Source organism: Hirundo rustica, chromosome 1 (assembly GCF_015227805.2).
Source record: "Hirundo rustica isolate bHirRus1 chromosome 1, bHirRus1.pri.v3, whole genome shotgun sequence".
NCBI lineage: Eukaryota > Metazoa > Chordata > Aves > Passeriformes > Hirundinidae > Hirundo > Hirundo rustica.
Window position 1 is genome coordinate 12,898,596 of NC_053450.1, and position 19,830 is coordinate 12,918,425.

Here is a 19,830-nt window from a genome sequence, read left to right on the forward strand (position 1 = left end):
TTTGAATACCCTATAATTTCTTTATTCTTTAACTATCTACTGTAAGTTCCAGTTTCCATAACAACCCAGAATTTTCATTTAATAGCCAAGCAGAAGCTGTAGAAGTGGCACTCATTCAATATGTGCATTTCTGACTTTAATTAAGGTGTTTTTAATGTACTGCAGACAGCAGCAGCATTGCTGCACATACAATGACCTCTGCATAAAGTCAACATTCGTCTGTTCGTAGTCACTCAGTTTTCTCTTAAAAAAGAAACAAATGGTACATTTACTGTTTTGAAACGGGTAATACTATAGGCTTGAAATTGAGGTCTTGGATTTTCTTTGCTCACGTGCTTCCCAGCCTCTTTGTGCCCCAAAAGGCAACTAAATGCTACCAGTGAATTGGAAGTCTTTTCATCAGCATGAATTGTTATTCAAGAAGCTGAAAGAAACAGATCTCAAACAGACAACAAGTTTAGGAGAAAATTAATCAGGGCACAGCCAGACCACTAACTTTCTTGCAGCTGTACCAGCACTAATGTTTGTGCAGCTGCTGTGAGGGCCAGGGCCAGGGAACTAATCCACGTGAGAAAAATGATCTTTTTTTTTTTGCTGGCTGATTTTTTGGATGGGTTTTTCAGCTGGAGAACTGCGCTCTTAGGAGCAGGGAAATGACGGCAGCAGGGAGAGGGGGACACGATCCAGCTGGGGCTGCTCTGGGGACCGGGAAGCAGCATCACAGTCTCCAGTAAATTCCCCCCCCTGCCAGGGGGAGCATCACTCCACAAGGCTTCAGGCTCTCATCTCCTTCAGAACATGGGTGACCTTGCATAGCAGCACAGTTCAAGAGAGACGCCTCATTTCTGGCAGGGAAAGGATCCTACCTGTCCTCGACTTGGCTGAAGAGCAGGAGTGGGACTCCCCTTTGTCTCACAGCAGTCAATAAATTTAACTTAGAACTTTTTAGCAGGTGATACAGGACTTACCATGGTGGATAATGCTGTGATCCAGTAATTTCTGCACCAGTTTAATGGCTGTCTCCCTGTCAGAGGCTTCTTTGTGGTCGATCAGCCAGTCAATCAGTTCTTTGGCAACGAAGCAGTTCGGGTATGTTTTGAGGTGGTGTCGCCGATCCTTAATGACCTTTTCTTCATGCAGTCGGAGCCTGGGGGTCAAATCACCTTGTAAATATCATTTGCAAAGGGCCTCTGTAACAGCAAGACTGGGATGAGAGCACAGCAGCGGCACCCAAGCCCTGCTCACAGGATGGGTTTTGAAGGTGCTGGGCAGAAGAGTCACACATCCAGCGCTGGCATCTCACAACCAGGGAACCCACAGCAATCATTTGTTACAACTTTAAACCCCATAATTGGAAAAACTTGTTTTCTCCTCAATGGAAAAGTTTAAAAAACTGAAGAACAGCGCAGCATATTAAGTCCATTAAAATACTTCCTGCAGGTCAATTAAACTGTCAATAATTTGGAATTAATTTTCCCACATTACCACTAATACGTTCCATACTATTTTATAGTACTGCTTCTGTAGATTTTTTTCTTTTTTTAATCTCATTAGTTTTTGCAGATGTAACTTCTCCCTTGGTTGGGTAACTGCATTTTGCCTCCAACTGCACAAGGATAGCATTTATGATTTAAAATTCAGGTGTGAAGCTGCTCCAACGCAATGTAATCTATCAAAAAGTTGCCTCCGACTCCAAATAAAGGAAACTGATTTCTCACTCGGGTATCTGTTGACAAATGCTCTCTGTTTGCAAAATCTCCTTCATCATCCTGAAAGCAAGTTGGTTGAGATGCTTGGATCAGAATGCAAGATCCTGATTAGAGTTAACCTTAAGGTTCTGAATCTTTATGTTAGTCATTTTTTTCCAAATAAACAAAATAAGCAACATTAGCAATAAATTAGCAGACGGAACATTTTAAAGTTATTTGAAGTTTTGATGCTTTCTTGTTCCATTTTAATTAATCATATCAGAAAATCTGGTTTTGTAATATCTATACCTCTATACTTCTGAGGAAAGCACAGAAATGACAGTGCTTGGGCTCCTACCACAAACAGAAACATTGCTGTTCACTTCCAAGTGCCCAGGCACCAACTGCAAAGAGTCCTAAGGAGTGCTATAATAATTGTAGGTGGTACAAGGGTAATAGCACAGAAGGGTGTTAACATGAGCCACATGAAGCACAGAGCAGAGTATGAGAAAGTTTCCTCTCAATGGAATTCTAGTATGAAACAATAATTTCTCTTTAAAATCATAGAAGGGGAAAATGTTTGGCTGAAATCAATGAAGGTAATATTATTAGGGCATCAGACAAGACTTAGGTAGGCTTCTACCAAAAAATAGTAGCCAAGCAATGTTTTGTTCTGCAGCATTTAGCCTTGAAGTACACTGGAATTGCCAATTTGGCTTGTGAATTCAAAACCAGATTTGCAAACATCATTACCAAAAAAAAAAAAAAAAAAAAAAAAAAAAAAAAGCAAGACTTTTATATTAAAAGCACTGAAAATCAGATTAATATTCTGGAAAGAAATGTTGGTAAATATCCCACAGATTGTGAAATTCTCTGAGCTAAAATACTTTTGCTTAAAGCATATTTTCCAGATGTGCTCTAAAAGCTGCTCTAACTATGCTTAGAAAGAAAAGCATACGCAGTTTTAATTATAGAACATGCAATTATCAGTATGTCTGATAGAGCTTTACAATTAAAATATTCAAGGTTCTATTAATGTTCATCTGGTCTTATGTCACACAATAACCTGGAAGAACAAAACCAGAAGAAGAGTGTATAATACAAAGGTAGACAGCTCAATCCAGCTTTCAGTTAGCGGTGTTAAGTCCAAATCGATGGAGTTCATCTGATATAAGAGGGAAAAACCCTTCCACAATATTCTTTGTCCACATGTTGCATAGGAGGATACCAGGACTGGTCTGACATTTCACAAATACGTCAGTAGTCAAGAGCCCCACAAATGAGCACTGATGTCTTAAATTCTGACTGCAGGCTTTCCTGCAGTTGGTGGGCTGATCAATATTTCAATTCCTCTGTCATGTTAAAAGACACAGGTTCCCACTACAATCTTTTTCCTCACTCAGAAAAAGGATCTTTCTGTATACCGTTTTGCCTGTATTTATAAAATTCATAGATACTTCATGATCTGAATTATTTCTGCTCACTTGCTAAAGAGGATCCAAATTTGCTAAGAGGATACAAAATCATTAAGTCAAAGAAAACACATAACCCTTAACAAACCTGAATTTCGACAAGAATGTGGGAATTTCTTCTGCAGTCTATACCTATTATGTCCATACTGAATTATGTCCAGGCTTATTTATTTGGAATAACAAACACAGAAGGAATTCAGATTTTTCTCTTTGGTGGTGTACGCAGCTCTTTTTGTTCAGGCTCCCTCACCTCTACAAATCTTCTAAAATCAGAATCTATGGAGAAGTAGCTCAATAAATTGACACTGTATCTAGTGTAAACTACAAATATAGCAGCCTCAGGTAAAGTTACTGAGTATATATTGTGGTGTGCCAATCAAAAGTTCAGGAAGGAATTCAAGAAATCCATCTGTGCTCAGAAGTATTTATCAGAAGCCAAATCAAATGGAATAAAAAGGAATAAAATGTACCAGTAATACAGTTATACACTGGAACCAATGCTCTAGTGAAGTGGTAAATTCTTTATCCCTAGGCATTGAGATGCAGGCTTCTCACCCAAAGTCCTTGATGTTTTCCCTTTAAGTAATGTTAATCACTTTATGTCAGCTAGTCTGTACGATGACTGGAAAAGACCTAACTTGACATCAAACACATTCTTCTCACTAGAAGAAGTTTTTCTCAAGAGCTGCTCAGGAAAATTAGCTGACTGACAAACCCTGACCAGTTTGAGAGGAGAAGGGGGAGAAGACAGGCAAACAACACAGGGTGATAGGGGGACACCTTGATTCAACAAGCCTCTGAAATACTGACCCACTCTCTGAAACTTAATACATTAACACCAGAAAACAATTCTGTGTGCACCACTACCACACCCATATATAATTTCATATATAATTCAAGATTATCTGCCATATTTTGCATGTGAGGCCACAGTCTGCCCTACCTGAGGAAAATGTAATCGAGATCCAGGGCATTTGAGCAACTGCCTGTGAAGGGTAACAGGCATATGCAAGCCTTTAATATTTACAAATTTATTCCATGGCCCTTACTCATGCTTACAACAAATAAAGGCTGTATTTGCAAGCATGCATGCCAGAATAATCTTCTTGGAGGTTTGTCGAAACAGGAGTCGCTCCTAATTGACAATATGTAGGGACTCTTGCTCCAAACAGAAGTGCCTTCCTCCTACACAGCATGGAACAAAATAACTTGGAAGACACTGCTCCTGCTTTGCAGTAGATGTTTTCAGAGCTTTCTGGAACAATGTTATTTGTTGAGATGTCATTAGGCACTTTCATGATCATGGAAAAATTTGATTTTTTCACCTAGAAATGAAGAATCAGGCACTAACTTGGGATGAAATTGCTCTTGCAGCTACATGAAACTTGCATTTTAGTTTTCACCAAGAGGGGCATTTTTATTTCTACCAGGGACATTGTGCATTCTGAAGTTTCTTGCCTCTTTTCTGAACCAGTGGGTAACAATTTACAACACCAGCACAATTAGCTTTCCTTTCCAACCACAGAAAAGGCCAACATGCTGGATGAAAACAATAAGGTTATCATTAACTGAACCACAGTCCAAATATCTCACCCAGCTACTTCCCTCTAATAAGTCTAGTAGTTTGTGCTTGGCCAACGCAGCTCTTACAAAGCATTATCCAATCTTGTGTTCTGTGAATGAAAAAAAATTAAAAACCACCTGCTCTTCCTAGTAATCTTCTGAATAATTAATCTGCCAGTTCCTACATCCTATATAGTCCCTATGTTTATCCTAGGAAAGCTCAAAAAATGTGCAAGGAACAGGTTGGTTGTTGACACTCGAAATAGACAACATGGTATGAAGACTTTCATTGTGCGCTCCACTCTTTCACCTCTCTCAGCCTTCCTGAAACAATCGCACACACACATGAAATGCACATATAATAGAATCATAGTATCACAGACACACAAACAGTTTCGGTTGAAAAGGACCTTTGAAGGTCATCTAGTCCAACATGAGCAGGGACATCTTCCATTATATCAAGTTGCTCAGAGCCCCTCCAAGCTGACCTTGAATGTTTCAAGGGACAGGGCATCTGCCACCCCTCTGGGCAACCTGTTCCAGTATTTCACCACCCTCACTGTGAAAATTTCTTCCTTACATTTAGTCTGAATTTACCTCTTTGAATTCAAACCATTATCCCTGCCTTATTGCAACAGGCCCTACTAAAAAATTGGTCCCTATCATTCTTCTAAGCCCCCTTTAAGTATTGAAAGGCCACAATAAGGTCTCTTGCCCAGGCTGCATAGCCTCAACACTCCCAGATTGTGTTTCTGTTTTCACAAGGGGCGCTCTATCTCTTCAATCTTCTTCAGGGCTCTTCTCCGGACCTGCTCCAACAGGTCCATGTCTTTCCTGTTCTGAGGACTCCACAGCTGGACACAGCATTCCAGGTGGGGTCCCACCAGAATGAAGTAGAGGGGCAGAATCAATTCACTCAACCTGCTGTCCATGAGGCTTTGGATGAAGAAATTTTTTTTTTTTTTTTTAATGGAAGAACAAAACACCAGAGAAGAGATCATTTAAAACAGAAATCCCTATAAGAATTTACTAATTATTGAACAATACACACTGATGATGTAATTAGTCATGGCACAATGCACATCCTGCCTCAGCATGCTCAACTGCTGCTGAGGAGTTCTGGCATGCTCATGGTTTACTGCTGTGGTACACCCTGCACACTCCCTTGGTTGCAGTGACTATCCCAGACTGAGCACTGCCAGGCAGCATTCACTGAACTACTACAATTTTATCAAATTTGGGCAAACGGAACAAAACTGTATTAGATCTCTTGAAAATTACCAGCTATATGCAGAGAGGCAAAGCCCTGCAGGCATTTCTACCATCTTGAATTTCTTTCACAAGTTTCATGTATATACATGAGAACTTCTACAAGAGAGATGGATTTACTTATTTCCAAGGAAAACTTGTCATGATGTCCTTTGCGAGAAACATATATGGACAAAAGAATTATCCTGCCAAAGATAAGAACAATTCATGGTCGCCAAAGAGCATAGGTTTTTCACATCTCTTCTCAAGGCACACACTAGGTGCTCCATGGCAGGTAGAATTGCCCCTTTCTGTTTGAAATAGAACAGTTTTGTATCCTCCCAGAGGTCACAGAGTTTGGTGTTTCTAACATAAGCATATGGCCTGTCTACGGGATGGTAGATGGGCATCCTACTAAAAGATCACATTTTCCAAAGCATCTCAGTGACTTAGAAGCAGAAATGCCACTGAAATTTAAAACTTACAAATCAGTTACACACCTTATTCATTACAAAATACATGAGCATAAGGCGGCATTTGTGTATATATACACACCCAGGAAAAAACTACTTAAAATGTCCTTTATACGAAATTTTGCCTTCACAGTGTCAGCAAAAAATTAAAATAGGTCAGTGAGGATATGAACTTTATACACAGAGGAGACCGTGAAGGTACTCTGTGAATGCAGTGTGTGTTGCTGGGTCAGGCATTTCCAGCTGGGCTTGCCAAGTCTCAGCTGAAGTGTCAGCGTTTCACTGCTGCCTGTTCCTCTTTCTAGTTATGCTTCAGCTCCGCAATCACTTAGTTCTGTTACTTGATATTCACAGGAGCTACATTACCCTTTAAAACATGGGGTCGTACTGGAAATAGGATGAAGATATTTCTGTTTTGAGCTGTGGCAGAGCAGGAATTCTGCCCTCTCAAATACATTTAGAAAGGATGTCTTCAAAGCAGATCCTGATAGCGGTTCTCATCTCTGTGACAATCTCTCCTTTTTTGCCCACAGCCATGTATGTAGTCAAAGTGAGGAGATGCCAGAACACAGAGCCAGATAGACTTTAAAAAAACCATCTCTTGGTGCACTGCAGAGGAAATCCCAAATCTTCCAAAGAAATGACAGTTCACCAGTGTCTCTCTGGCTATAAATAAAATATTGTGGCTGCCTCTTTTATGAAGTCTTTTTTTTTTGTACACTCGGAAAGTACTAAGGCCACTAAGCCTGCAACCAAAGGTGCACAAGGACATCCCCAATACTCATCTTACTAACGCTGTCAGGAATCAAAGCAAACTCTGGAGAACAGACACAGGCATTGCTCAGGGTCTGGGATGAAATCATGATGTCTCTTAGAGACTCCCTTTCAGCCCACAAATTCAGGCCAGAAATTCAGAGCCACAGCCTCCAGAGTACTCCAGACTGCAGAGGAAATTAAATCTATGTGTTTGTATTGATCTGCCATAAAACTAGAGACCCCTTGTAAAACCTACAGAAGCTGTGAAGTGACTAATCTCCCTGCCTGCCAAGCCATTTCACTTGCATTTCACTTTAAAGAAAAATGTGTTCAAACATGAATAATCAGTCTAACTTGCTGTGCACTTGAACCTTGAGAGATTCTGTCTTTCTGGAAAGCATAAAACTAGGTTTTATAAAGAGGAAAGCAGAGAATACAGGCAAGTTTTATTTCACCTGTTCCATGTCATATAAGTGGAAGTCTGCCTGTCTCAGGCGGGCTGCTCACTTTCTGGGCCGGAACTGTCAGAACTCAGCAAATCATAGCCCTCCTTCTCTAAATGGAAGTCTGACATAATTGTGCTTCTCACTCAGTTATGGATGAGCTGGAACACACCACAGAACAAATGCCTGCAGGTCAAAGTCTGTGAGATACTACTCACAGAGATATGTGGGGATCCCATAAGAAATGATGTATTTTTCACTCACAAACAAGCCATCTTTGCTAATATCCATCAACTAGTTTTTTTTATCCATATCAATTTTCCATGTCTCCATTGCACAGATATTCTTAGGCTTATTAAATCAATGTATACTCTGAGGATTAATTTTTGCAAGAATATTTTCCCAAATCTAAACCAAAGACCACCAAAGTTTCAAAGTACAGACCAGAAACCATAGCAGAACTGTCATTACAGACATCCTATGACTGGATTAACATCGTAATAAGCTCTCCAGCTCTTGTAGACTTATGCAAAATTACCTCTCAATAAAGGAATTATTTTATGGATAGCAAACTCACGAAGAGGCAGTGAGGTCTCAAGGGAGCCCAGTGAAAATCAATGAAATTTGTGTCAGGGAATGCAGGCTTGTTACCTCAGTAACATGGCTGGAAGAGGAGAAATGTTCCTTTGAAATGCTAAATGGGCTAAACAGGGCAAATATAGGTCAGAGAGCCCAAATCCCATTGCTACAGATATTCCTGCTAGCACTGCCATTCAGGAACCTGGAGAGACAGACCAGGAGCTGGGGAATAAGATCCAGGCCTGCATCACTGAAATCAAGAAGAGAGGCTGCACCAAGGACACAAACAGCTGTGGGTAGCAGAAAGCCCTGCTGTGTGAGAGCTCCTCTCCTGGATGCACCTGGCATGCCACGGGGGGAGGGGAACCAAGTAAGTTACAGGCGGAGGTCCCTTATGCAGCAAGGCTGACGCCTCCTTTACCCAGAGGGAAAAGCTGACTTTAACCTTGGTAGGCACCTGCACTGTGGGCAGCAAGTTTCAGATCACCTGAGAATCGAAGCCTTTTCACCACCCATCTCTCAGCACAACTGAGGAAGAGCAAATCTGTAGCACCCCGAACACAGCACAGTACTGAACAAGCCTGGAGTGCAAATAGTAAAAGGGGTTATTATGTGCCAGAGATAACCCAAGAAATCCATGGGAGAACTGAACTCAATTAAGTGCCTAATCTTGAGTTTGGTATTTCTCCCACCCTGTCTATAAGCGACAAATAGCTTTGCTAGGATGTTACATGGGTAACTCTGAGCTCAAAGTCCTTCCAAGGAATGGCTGCTCTCAGCCTGAGAACCACAGACCTGCAGGAGATTTTCTCCCTGATATTCTGCACTTCTCAGAGGAGCACCAACTGTTAGGACTTCTTTCAGTGGTCCTTGGCAACCCTGCTGAATGCAAGAATAAAAAATCTGCCTTCATCATTAATAAAGCATCATACTGCAGTAATATCTCAATTGCTTTTAGCAATTGTTTTCCATCTCTACACAAAACTCTTATCCAAATACTGTGCTGAATCATGACTGTCATTAAGCGTAAATATCCAGTACCTCACAGGTAAGATAATGAGTAATAAAATGCTTAGTGTTATGTACAGTTGTTAACAAACTTGATTCTGCACTGAGGCTATGACTCAAAATTTTTTATTCACTTCCAACAAATACGCAGGTTTACCTTAAAAGGAACAGAGATGCAATATTATTTCAATATACAATATGTTGTATTAAAACCATCAAGCTTTGTTTATCTGTTCACATTCTAAATTAATAGCTTCCTTCCTTTCATGTTTAGTATAGCTGCATTTCTAGGATTTATTTTTATTTTGAAGGAAGCAGTGACGGCAATAAGTGCAAAAGTACCCACTAGAAAAGGCACTTCGTATCAAATTTCTTTAAATTTAGAAAAAAAAAAAAATCTGCCATGTTTTGACACTGATACATGCTTTTTTGCCTCCTCCAGCTGGCAACACCACAATATGCAAGATGCTACACTGACCAAAGACACGATTCAAAGGAGTTCTTTCCACTGTCTTCCAGAAGTCTGTTGAAATTCAGTGATTGACCACTAAACTGTAAAACAAAGCTGAAAAACTGATGCTGATTTTTAAACACTGAAAGTAATGATCCATTTGACTGGATTGCCTAGGGGCAATTAAATTGTTAGAGGATGACCTTCACAGTTCATGAATAGACATGGAGGAACAGGTAAGACTATAAAATGCATGGCTGTGCAGTAACAACAAAATGCTCTGCTGAAAACTGAGAACGCAGAGGCTAAAAGCAACAGAGTAAGAAATAGCTGAATATGCATTAGTGAAACTTTCACTGAGTACAGGCTAAGACCATGCAAAAACCAAGGGCAACCTCACATTGTACTAACAGAGATATCTCCAGAAATGATTGGAAATCTAGTTGTTTATGTCACTGTATCTGATACTACAAAACATCGTCTAAATACTGTGCTTGGTTCATGACATCTCGTTCAAGAATGATCAACTCAAACAGTTGCAATGATGTAGCTCTACTCTGGTATGAGAAATGATGAGCCAGTCTCATGAGCAGAGAGAAAAAAAGATACTGGATTGGGAGCCTGGCCTTACCTAGACAAAATGTGAGAGGAGCAGAATTGCTGTCTACAATCTTTCAGGTGAGTTGAAAGCAGAGAGCAAGAAAAGCTATTTAAGTAATGCTGAGGGATCCTAATGTATTAGAGAAAGTTTTGGAGAAAAGATTTCTGATTCTTACTTAAGGCAATAATAATAATAATAATAAATATATCAAAGGATTATGTATTGTAATATTCTTCAGATGACCTTCCAGTCCCGTGGTTTATAATTACATGATTTACACTGCTATTTCCAAACAACCTTAGGAATACTGTAAGGTAAAAGATTATCAGAGGCTGGCGTTTGAATGCACTATACCAGGACTCAGCCTTTCTGAAATCCTGGTTCATGTCAGCAGCAAAAGAAAAGTTCAAATGCTTCCTATACTAAGACACTTGCTGTTTATATCAAAGTTTTTATTACAAGTGTATATGCAGATATACAGACATTCTTTGTGTGTTTGCCAAAGCTCAGGAGCTGTAAGTACAAGAGATGTCCCCATTTTGTGAACATGCTTCCTTGTTTTTGCCACAGGGTGTTCCCTGCTTTTTCATTTTAACAGTGCAAGCATCCAATAGTCCTTATCTGGCTGATTGGAAGGAGGGGGATTTAACTGGCCAGTCAACACCAAACTAGAGGCATGTTTTCCTCCACCATCTGAAGGAAACCGTGCTACCTTTGTGGCATACAACTGTGTGAAGACAGAGTGGGGGATCTGCTGTGAGGAAACCCCACCAGCTGGGTAGCAGCATGCGTAGAGACCAGGGATCTGCTCTGCTTCCTTGCTAAATTAAAGTGTAGAAGCCAGGAGGAACTGCAGTGCCTGAGGACCCTTCTGCCAGCTCCACAGCCCAGGTCTGCATTTTACCCTTGGCTGAAGTCTCTACACATCTGAACTGCCTCCATGTGCAGCATTCACTCATCCTTTTGAGATCCAGATCACTGGGTTTGCAGGAGCCTCCAGCTTCAAACCTGAGATCTTGTGAAGTTACTGCAAAGAACCTGTATATATAGTCATAGTCAGCTTGGTCTTCTTAACCTGGAAGTTGTCTAATTTTATATAGTGGCACACAGCTTTATTTTATTTATTGAAATAATATAGAGCATTTAATTATTAAAGTGAATAAATCAAAATAGGTTAGAAGTCTAAATCAAATGGTGTTACAGCCTTTTAGAGTTCCCTTAAGTTTTCTTGTCTTTGAGTGTCAAATATAAGCCAGTATGACCTTTCCAGTCAGCTGGAGGCAACAAAGCAGCATAACCCTAATTAACATTCTGCTCATTTATACAATTCCTTCTTACAGAAAATCTTGTAATGTTCAATAAGGCTTCACTGCCAAAATAAAAAGAAAAAATAAACCACCATGTGCAGATGAAAAAATGAAAAATGTCTCAGAAATCTACTGACTGCCCTAGACTACACTGAGTTCCAAATGAATGCACGCCAATGGTAACAATGATTTTACTCAACAATTTTGCAACATAACACTACTGCATTTATTTTTTAAACACAGAAAGGATTGCTATCTGACATAAATGTTTTAATGGCAAAAACCCGTCCTATCTGCTTTAAATCTCTCTATGTAGGTCATGCAAACATGTAACAGCAAGAATTATAGTATGTGAATTTAAGGGGATTATTTAACGGGATGAAGTTGCTCACTGCCTAAATTCTGGTACGCTAATGAAGAACTTCATCATTAGGGAAAATCTATTATTAAAATTCATATTTAAATCCTGAATCTATTTAAAATATTTGCCTTCTGCAAAAGTCTGGCCTGCGGATGGTTTTGTTTCATTAGCTCAGCATTTTTCTACGTCTCATATATTATGGTATGAACAGATACACAGCTGTGGCACAACCACTCTTTATGAATAGTTCCTTTTGTCAGGACACTATCAAATATCTTGTCTTGTTTGATTAGGCCTTGTCAAAAGCTCACAAGTATATAAGCTTTGAAAAGATTAGTATTACAGAAGCAGTCTTCCTCTCCTCTTAAGATTAAATGGAAATTTTCCTTTTAAGTAATAAATAAATCCCTAAGGAGTCCAGAGAAGTTCTGCTGCTCTACTGAACAGCTTGCTCTCATTGCTGGGCCATGTGTTTGCCATCTCTCCTTGTAAGCAATATTCTCTCTCCACACATGCAGAAAGCTCAGTGAACAGGTATTTATGCGCTCTGACAATAAATTCAAAATGTGACTTCTTACTGCTTTAGTAACTCAGACCATGCACCCTGACCCTTATTCACCAAGTAACAGCACCAGCTTTACACCGGCTCATGTTCAGTCATTGTCGACCAGCACTCCCAGGTCCTTTTCCAACAGGCACCTTTCCAGCCGCTCAGCTCCAGCTGGAGCATTGTATGGGGCTGTGAACAGAGTGCAGGACCTGACACTTGGCCTTGTTGGAGCTCATAAAATTGGCCTCAGCCCACTGATCCATCCTGTCCAAATACCTCTGTGAAGCCCTCCTGCCCTCCAGCAGATCAACACTCCCACACAACTTGGTATCACCTGCAAAGCTGCTGAAGTTGTCCTTGATTCCCTTGTCCAGATTGTAGATAAAGATATACAACATTTCAGCCCATATGTAAGTAGGCTGTGCATATATGAAATGCTGAAATTGCAAAAGGTTTGTGACCACCAAAGACATGAAACCACTGATCAAGTGGCCAATGCCTTTTCCAACAGGTTTTTCATTTTCTGAGAGAGAATATTGATATTTCACACAAAAAGATGTGCTGTGTGCATTTCAGCCTGCAAGCAAAATGTCAGTATTTCCACTCCACTAGAACTTTTCCTTAGCCACTATATATTTAAATAAATTCTTCTTTCCATTTTTACTGTGATTCTCCTGAGCAGCTTATACAATCCTTTCTTTCTCCCTCCTTTGGCTCTATATCATCTTTCCCAAGAGTATTGTTGTTACTGGCCCCATCTAAACTCAGATGTTCCACATTCATCAGAAAAGGAAGCAACATAGGGTACAAACATATTTCATGTGAAATTATGTAGGAAACGCTGTTTCAGCTGGTGTTGATTTACAGATTCAATCAAAAAAAGTAATATGAAGGTATTAATTCATTAGTTTGGAGCAGCTCTAGCCCCTCTGCAGCCCAACAAAGTGAATGCAAGCAATTATCTTTTAACCACTGGTGTTTGATTCATTACAGTAGACCCAAAGCAGAGCACTTGGAAAAACCACCACTTCATAGAAAACTAGAGATAGGATTTTCCCCATGAGGAAATACTTTTAAAGAATCTATGCCTTGCAACATTGCAATAAAGCAGAATGGCATATAGAGAAAGCAAAAATCCCATTGTTTTGTGTGTGTTGAAAGAAGTACCATTTTTAAATAGGTGGGATAATGGTCGGGCACATGTCTTTGATTGCAGGACTTCAGGATGAGATGTACCCTTCCAAGGCAAGAAAATTTTAATAGTTCAAATATCTTCCTCCCTCAATATGTGAATGAAAATCCTTTCTCCGCAAGCAAAGCTGGAACTGCAGGACTATGCACGGGAACCGGTTCACACACTGTGCACACAATGAACTCCCAAAGTGGTCCCTCCTTTGTGCACAGCGTGAGGGGATCTGAGAGTGTCATGCAGGCAGCGAGAAAGAAAAGCAGGTGGCTGGCCCTGAGATTACTGTTCCCCCTGTAATCCCAACATGGCACAGCCAGCAGCATTTCTGGCACTGCAACCTATTGGCCTTACAGCACATATTACTCTCTACACTGTCTCCAGTCTTTTTTCTATTCCCACTCTTTAAGGATTGCTATAAAACCAACATATCCCAAATATGTGCACTTTGGTTTCTGCGCCCCAAGTCCTTGAGACATGAATCTACAGATCACAAACATCTTGGAAAGAAATCTTGGTGGTGGGAAGAGTTGTGCTGTTGGCATTTGATGACTCTCATATGATCTGAGGTAAAATCCTAGCCTAACTTAAGACACTGAGGTCAAGGGAGTCAGGCTGTCACCTTCACATCTTCCTAAAAAATCTCAGTTGAAACAGAGGGATTTCAAAAGTTCTTGGGATTTAATTTGGAAATGGATAGATTTCTCATTCTTAAATTTGCTTGAAAAGCTGGACAATATGAGAGCAGTGGTACAAACCAACCCAGCTGATTTTGCACTGAAGTAGGTTTAGAGGAATTCTTAGAAGCCCTCCCACCAGTGTCACTGAACAGATAATCATCTCTGGTTACCAGCCAATAACAAAAAGCTGATAATATCAACCACCACATCTTAAAAAAGACAACACACTATGCCTTCATAAAATATTCAGTTGGAAGGGATCTCTGGAGGTCATCTGGTCCAACCTATACTGAAAGTATAACCAGTTAGTACAAATTGCTCAGGGTCATGGTCCAGGCAAGATTTTAATATTTCAGAGCTTCTCTGGACTCATATTCCAGTTTTTGCCTTACCCTCACAGAGAAGAATATCTGATCAGATAACCCCTTGCAAATTTTGACTACTGCCTCTTGTACCATCCCTGTGCACCTTGGAAAAATTCTCTCCATCGTGTCAGTAGTTGCAACAGAAGAATCCCCCATGCCTTTTCTTCTCTAGGCTGAATAGAGCCAGCCCTCAGCACCTCCTTGTACATCACATGCCCCGGCCCAACCCCAACCTGAGAGTCAGCCCTCCTTGGGGCTTGAGTCTTGTAGGAAGACAACTTTTTCCAGTCTATTTTAGAGTTGCATAATTTTGCATAAAGATAAATAAATAAAGCTTATTAAAATAAAATAAAGCTTTTGATAAACCTTGCTCTATTTTTTCTGTTCAGTATGTTTTTGAGAACCCATTTTCATCCCTTGTCTAATTAGACATTGAGTAACATGATACCAATGGCTCCTATTATGGACCTGTTTTTCTTGTCACAGAGATCTACTTATTAACCTCATTTAATCTCACCTATTTCTACTATTTCTCAAAAGACTTGAAAGGTCTGAGTTTGTCCAACACGCTGTAAGTTTTGAAAATAATCATCCAAGGCAACTCTTTAAGCTTCTAGACACTCAAAATGGTATTTGTACAATCTCTTTTGGGATTTATGCATGATAACGCTACTTTGAGGTTCTTCCCATGATAATCTCCCTCTGCACTGAGCAATCAGCAAAATAGCAGTTTAAGTTAAGAGTTACTTTTTCTACATCTTAGTAAAAATAAATTAATTTCAACTAGAGGAAAGTGTAACTTAATTACATCCTGAGCATCAGGAAACAATTAACAGCTTTCTATTATATCACTCTAATTTCTAAACTATACAATTATATGCTACTGCAGAAAAGGATGTCTGATTATCAAGACAAGGATCTTTTCAGAAAAAAATGAAAGGAAATTGTTCCACTGCTGACAATCAGTGCTATAAATAATACCGAGCTAATATCTCTTCAGAAGTCATTTCCATTATTTGCAATCCTAACTTTGAGTGACGTGTTGGCTGTGTGTTGTCAGATTCTCCTTCCAAAGAGGATGAGCAAAAATGCTGGACTGATTCCTCAGATAAGCCCTCAAAAATCCAGTTTTCTGTGAATATTTTGCAATACTCATTAGAATTAAATTAAAAATCTTTGTTTTTACAAACCATATTGTAATTATGTTTTGCATTCGCTTTGCCTCTTAAATCAGACCCAAGACTGGCTTGTAAAAACACAAAGGAACAGGCAGGCCTGCTTTAAGCAGCCACAATGACTTGAAGACACAAGTCACAGTGTAAAGAGCAACAGACACGACATACAACCACTTCTTTTCAACTGCCAGTAAACCCATTTGGCCCAATATGCATGTGAGAGGTGCAGACAGAGCCCCTGGGCTGCACAGCAGTTCAGCTGAACACTAACAGAAACACTACAGAAAAACAGAAACACATCCAACAGTACTTAGTGTGAGAAGCAAGGAAGCAAACCCGCACAAACCTCCATAACACGAATTCCAAGGCTACTGTGCTGGATGGCCACTGTGTTACTGGGGGTGGGAGAATCTTGCCAAACCAGGTACAGCATATAAGATTCATATAGGATAAATATGATAGTGCTGCATCAGCAGAACATTGGTCTCTGCAGATTCCTTGTGCAATGCCCCTTTCAAGACAGCTGTACCACTCCCCCAGAAAGTTTAAATTCTGTTTCAAGTTCTCTTTCCCTATTATTTTCCACCTCAAGTCTTCTATGCACTGTCCTCAACAAACGTGTTCTTGTTTGAATCTTATCTAGCATTACAGCTTGGAAATATAGTTGCCACAGCTCTTGAGAAGAATAACAGTGTCCGTCTCCTGGATTCCTTCCATTGCCTTCTCCCCTCTTGTAACACTAAACACACTATTACCATACTTGACTTTCAAACTCCCATCTTTGCTATCACCATCAGTGCATTGGCTTTTGCTCTACCCCTGGTTCCTCACAGAAACCAGGAAACTCTCATCAGCCTGCAAATCCCTGTGTCACAGCTGGGGTAGCCCATCTACCCAACCACACAACTGCAAGGCAATGGAGAATTACAGCCTTGTGATGTAAAAACACGCTTCCATATTTGCTCGGAATTAGCAAGTGCAATCAGGAACATTTTTTAATTATCTGCAACTGCACCTTTAAGATCTGAATGCATTTACTAGATTGAGGCATTGCTAAGATGCAAACTTTGAAAACTGTAAAAGGCTGATAATTAAGGTCAGGGTTGCCTTCTGCAGTACTGCTGTCACACTGGTGATAAACTGGTCATGCAAACTGCACAGTACTAATTTCAAAACACATGGAATATCAGTATTTGAACATCCATTCATACACAATACTGTGACAAGAGTGTAGAAGTAAAAGGAAAAGCCTTGAAAGGAAAAAAAAACCCAAAACATTGTCAAACAGACAGTCTCTGTTCCTGTCTAGTAACAGCATGTGCATTTTAAACTCATAACCATTTTTACGATCTGTCTTCTACTGGAGTCTGAATTTTTTTAATGGGAATCCAGTAAATTAAACCCTGAGTGGGTGGTCAAGCAAACCAAGCAGAGGCTGCTGTCATCATTCCCTCTTCCTGTACTTGTCCACGTGTGCCAGTGTCTCCTTCACGCCAGCGTTGACACTGGTCTGACTTCAAGCTGAACCTGTTTAGAATTTTTTTTTTTTTTTTTTTTTTTTTTTTTTTTTTTTTTTTTTTTTTTAAATTTGGCTTCAGCTGCTTCAGTTCCCTGAACTTCTGATCCCAGACAAACACCAGTGCGAAGTGCAAGGGAAGTGATAAGAGCGGGGCACTGGCAGCCTGCACTTAGATCCGCTCTATCAGTAAACCACAGCCTCAAACTGTACATATTTCAGGGACATAGGGGAAGCCAGCACCCATTTCTCCCCCTGTACTTCTTCAGAGAAAGCTTTTTTGTGGTCATGTGGTAAATTGGTATGTAAAACTGACCCAACTGAAATACCAGCCTTCCAAAAGCTCTGCTGATCACTTCCCCAGTGCAGGTCACTATATGGTGATAGTCCAGAGATGCTTAAGCCGTCTAAATGAGAGGCAACATGGAGGAGGAAACCAGAAGGCAAGAACACCTATTTAATTCTAGTGGTTTATACATTAAAATTATTTAAAATATATGGTTTACCCATCTTGCTTAAGAACAAAACCAACCACCCACGATTAACACATGAAATACATTCTTCCCTCAACAAATGCCAGTGGTTCTGCTGAGACTTCAAGCTTTACACTTTCTGTCTTTATTAACCTTTAGAGCCTCAATACAGCTCTTCTTCAAAGACCAGAGACACAACCCAAACTTGATTAGCTCTTGCTTCTTCCCCAGTCTTTTATCCCCTTTGCCAGTTCTTTATTAGTTTAACCTCTTCCCACTTAAATTTATTCTGAGGAGATGACTGGCCTTGAACACAGGAAAAAAAGTATGTTTGAGTTAGCAAAGGGACTTACACAAGCCTGTTCTGACCAGACGGTAGAAGCAAGAAAATTAATAGAATAACAATACACAGTTATGAAAATAAAAAGCAGGATAAGTAGCAAGAGAGTTAGAAGGGCCCTGAGCATCAGAAGGCAATGTCTGTCTCTGAGAGCAGACCCCAAGTCCAGAGCTACCACCAAGCTGGAACTCAGTACCTGGACAGTTAATGACAGGGGCAAAAAAGTCTATGTCAGGAACTTAGCTGGACTGCAGAGAGGCTGGCATTTGCTGCTGTGACAACATCCTTCACTTTTGTAAGTTCTACATCACAGAAAGCACTGAAATTCTGCAAGTTTTACACTTCAAAAAGTACTGGAGTCTACACATACCTCAATTAAGATGAGACACACTGATTCCTCCCTCGTACTTTTCCATCTATCCAAGAGTAAAAGCAGGCTAACCTCCCTCCTGGCTCCAGTCTGGTCTTTGCTGATGTGTGTGACTCTGGGGGACAAAATGAGCAGATCCTTTCCTGAAGAGGGTACCCAGAGCTCCATACCCATTTCAGTACACTGTATCCTCTCTGCATCTCCACACTCGGGAGTTATTTCTCTCTGTGCTTTCAGGATGCCACTCTTGGGCTCGGGGTCTGACCTCCCAAACCAGAACTGCCAGTCCTGACAGAATCCCACCTTGTGGCTTCACACAGATCATCTCTCACCATTCAGAACCCACTAGTGCTGCAAGACACTACTACCAACTGAAGCCAAGATTTCTGTTGCAAGGGCTTTATTTTTCTTCAGAGCACACAGCAGCTATCCCTGTTGGGACCTGATAAACAGCTCAAATTCCTAGGCACTACCAGTACACAAACAGTAAATTGTAATGACAAGTTATAGGAGGGCTTCTCTGTCAAGGTGTCAGCCTATGGCCACTGCTTCCACAGAAGCAGAGATCATGTAATAAATGCAAACCTAGATTGATTTTGGCACATTCATTCTGCCTTGCCTGCATGACCATCAACACTGAAATAAGCTTCTTTCACTTTTTCACAGGCAGCTCCTCTAACATAAAATAAATAAAAACTATTCTTGCACATGCTATACCCATCAACTTGCCTGCTAATCTCTGCTAACCTGAGACAGAAGTTAATGATTGACTCCATCTGGAATGGAATACATAAAATATACAGCACAAACCATTCATACAACATTTGCCTTCTTATGTACATAGTGAAAGAACAATCACTATTTGCACATGCGTTGTTAACCACTTATCTCTGAGCTGCACATGAGGAAAGCTGCTGAGGGTAACAACTGAATTATTAAAAGGCATAGCTAAAAGAAAAGAACTAAAGAACCAAAGCTCTACATCTTCATTTCTAGAAATATTGAATAGCCCCAATTTTACTGAAGAACATGAGAAATTTAAATTCCTGGCCCAGGAATCTCACATATATATAAATATATATATATATATATATATTTATATATATATATATTTATATATATATGTACAGATGCATCTTATCATTAGAACTAGTACCAAAGGCAAGACTGAAACACATGAAAGGGTGCATCCAGAATCAAAGACTCTTGAAAAATGTGCATATAA

At 40.1% G+C, this 19,830-nt stretch overlaps 1 protein-coding gene across 2 annotated transcripts in view; it reads right to left on the bottom strand.

The window, feature by feature from the left end:
* DEPTOR (DEP domain containing MTOR interacting protein) overlaps nucleotides 1-19,830 on the bottom strand; it is a 78,171-nt gene that overhangs the window by 52,598 nt on the left and 5,743 nt on the right. For both annotated transcript variants that reach the window (XM_040081801.1, XM_058423059.1), the window contains one exon: nucleotides 969-1,147. In XM_040081801.1, coding sequence (XP_039937735.1) covers nucleotides 969-1,147 — 179 coding nt within the window. The remainder of the gene's footprint in view (nucleotides 1-968; nucleotides 1,148-19,830) is intronic.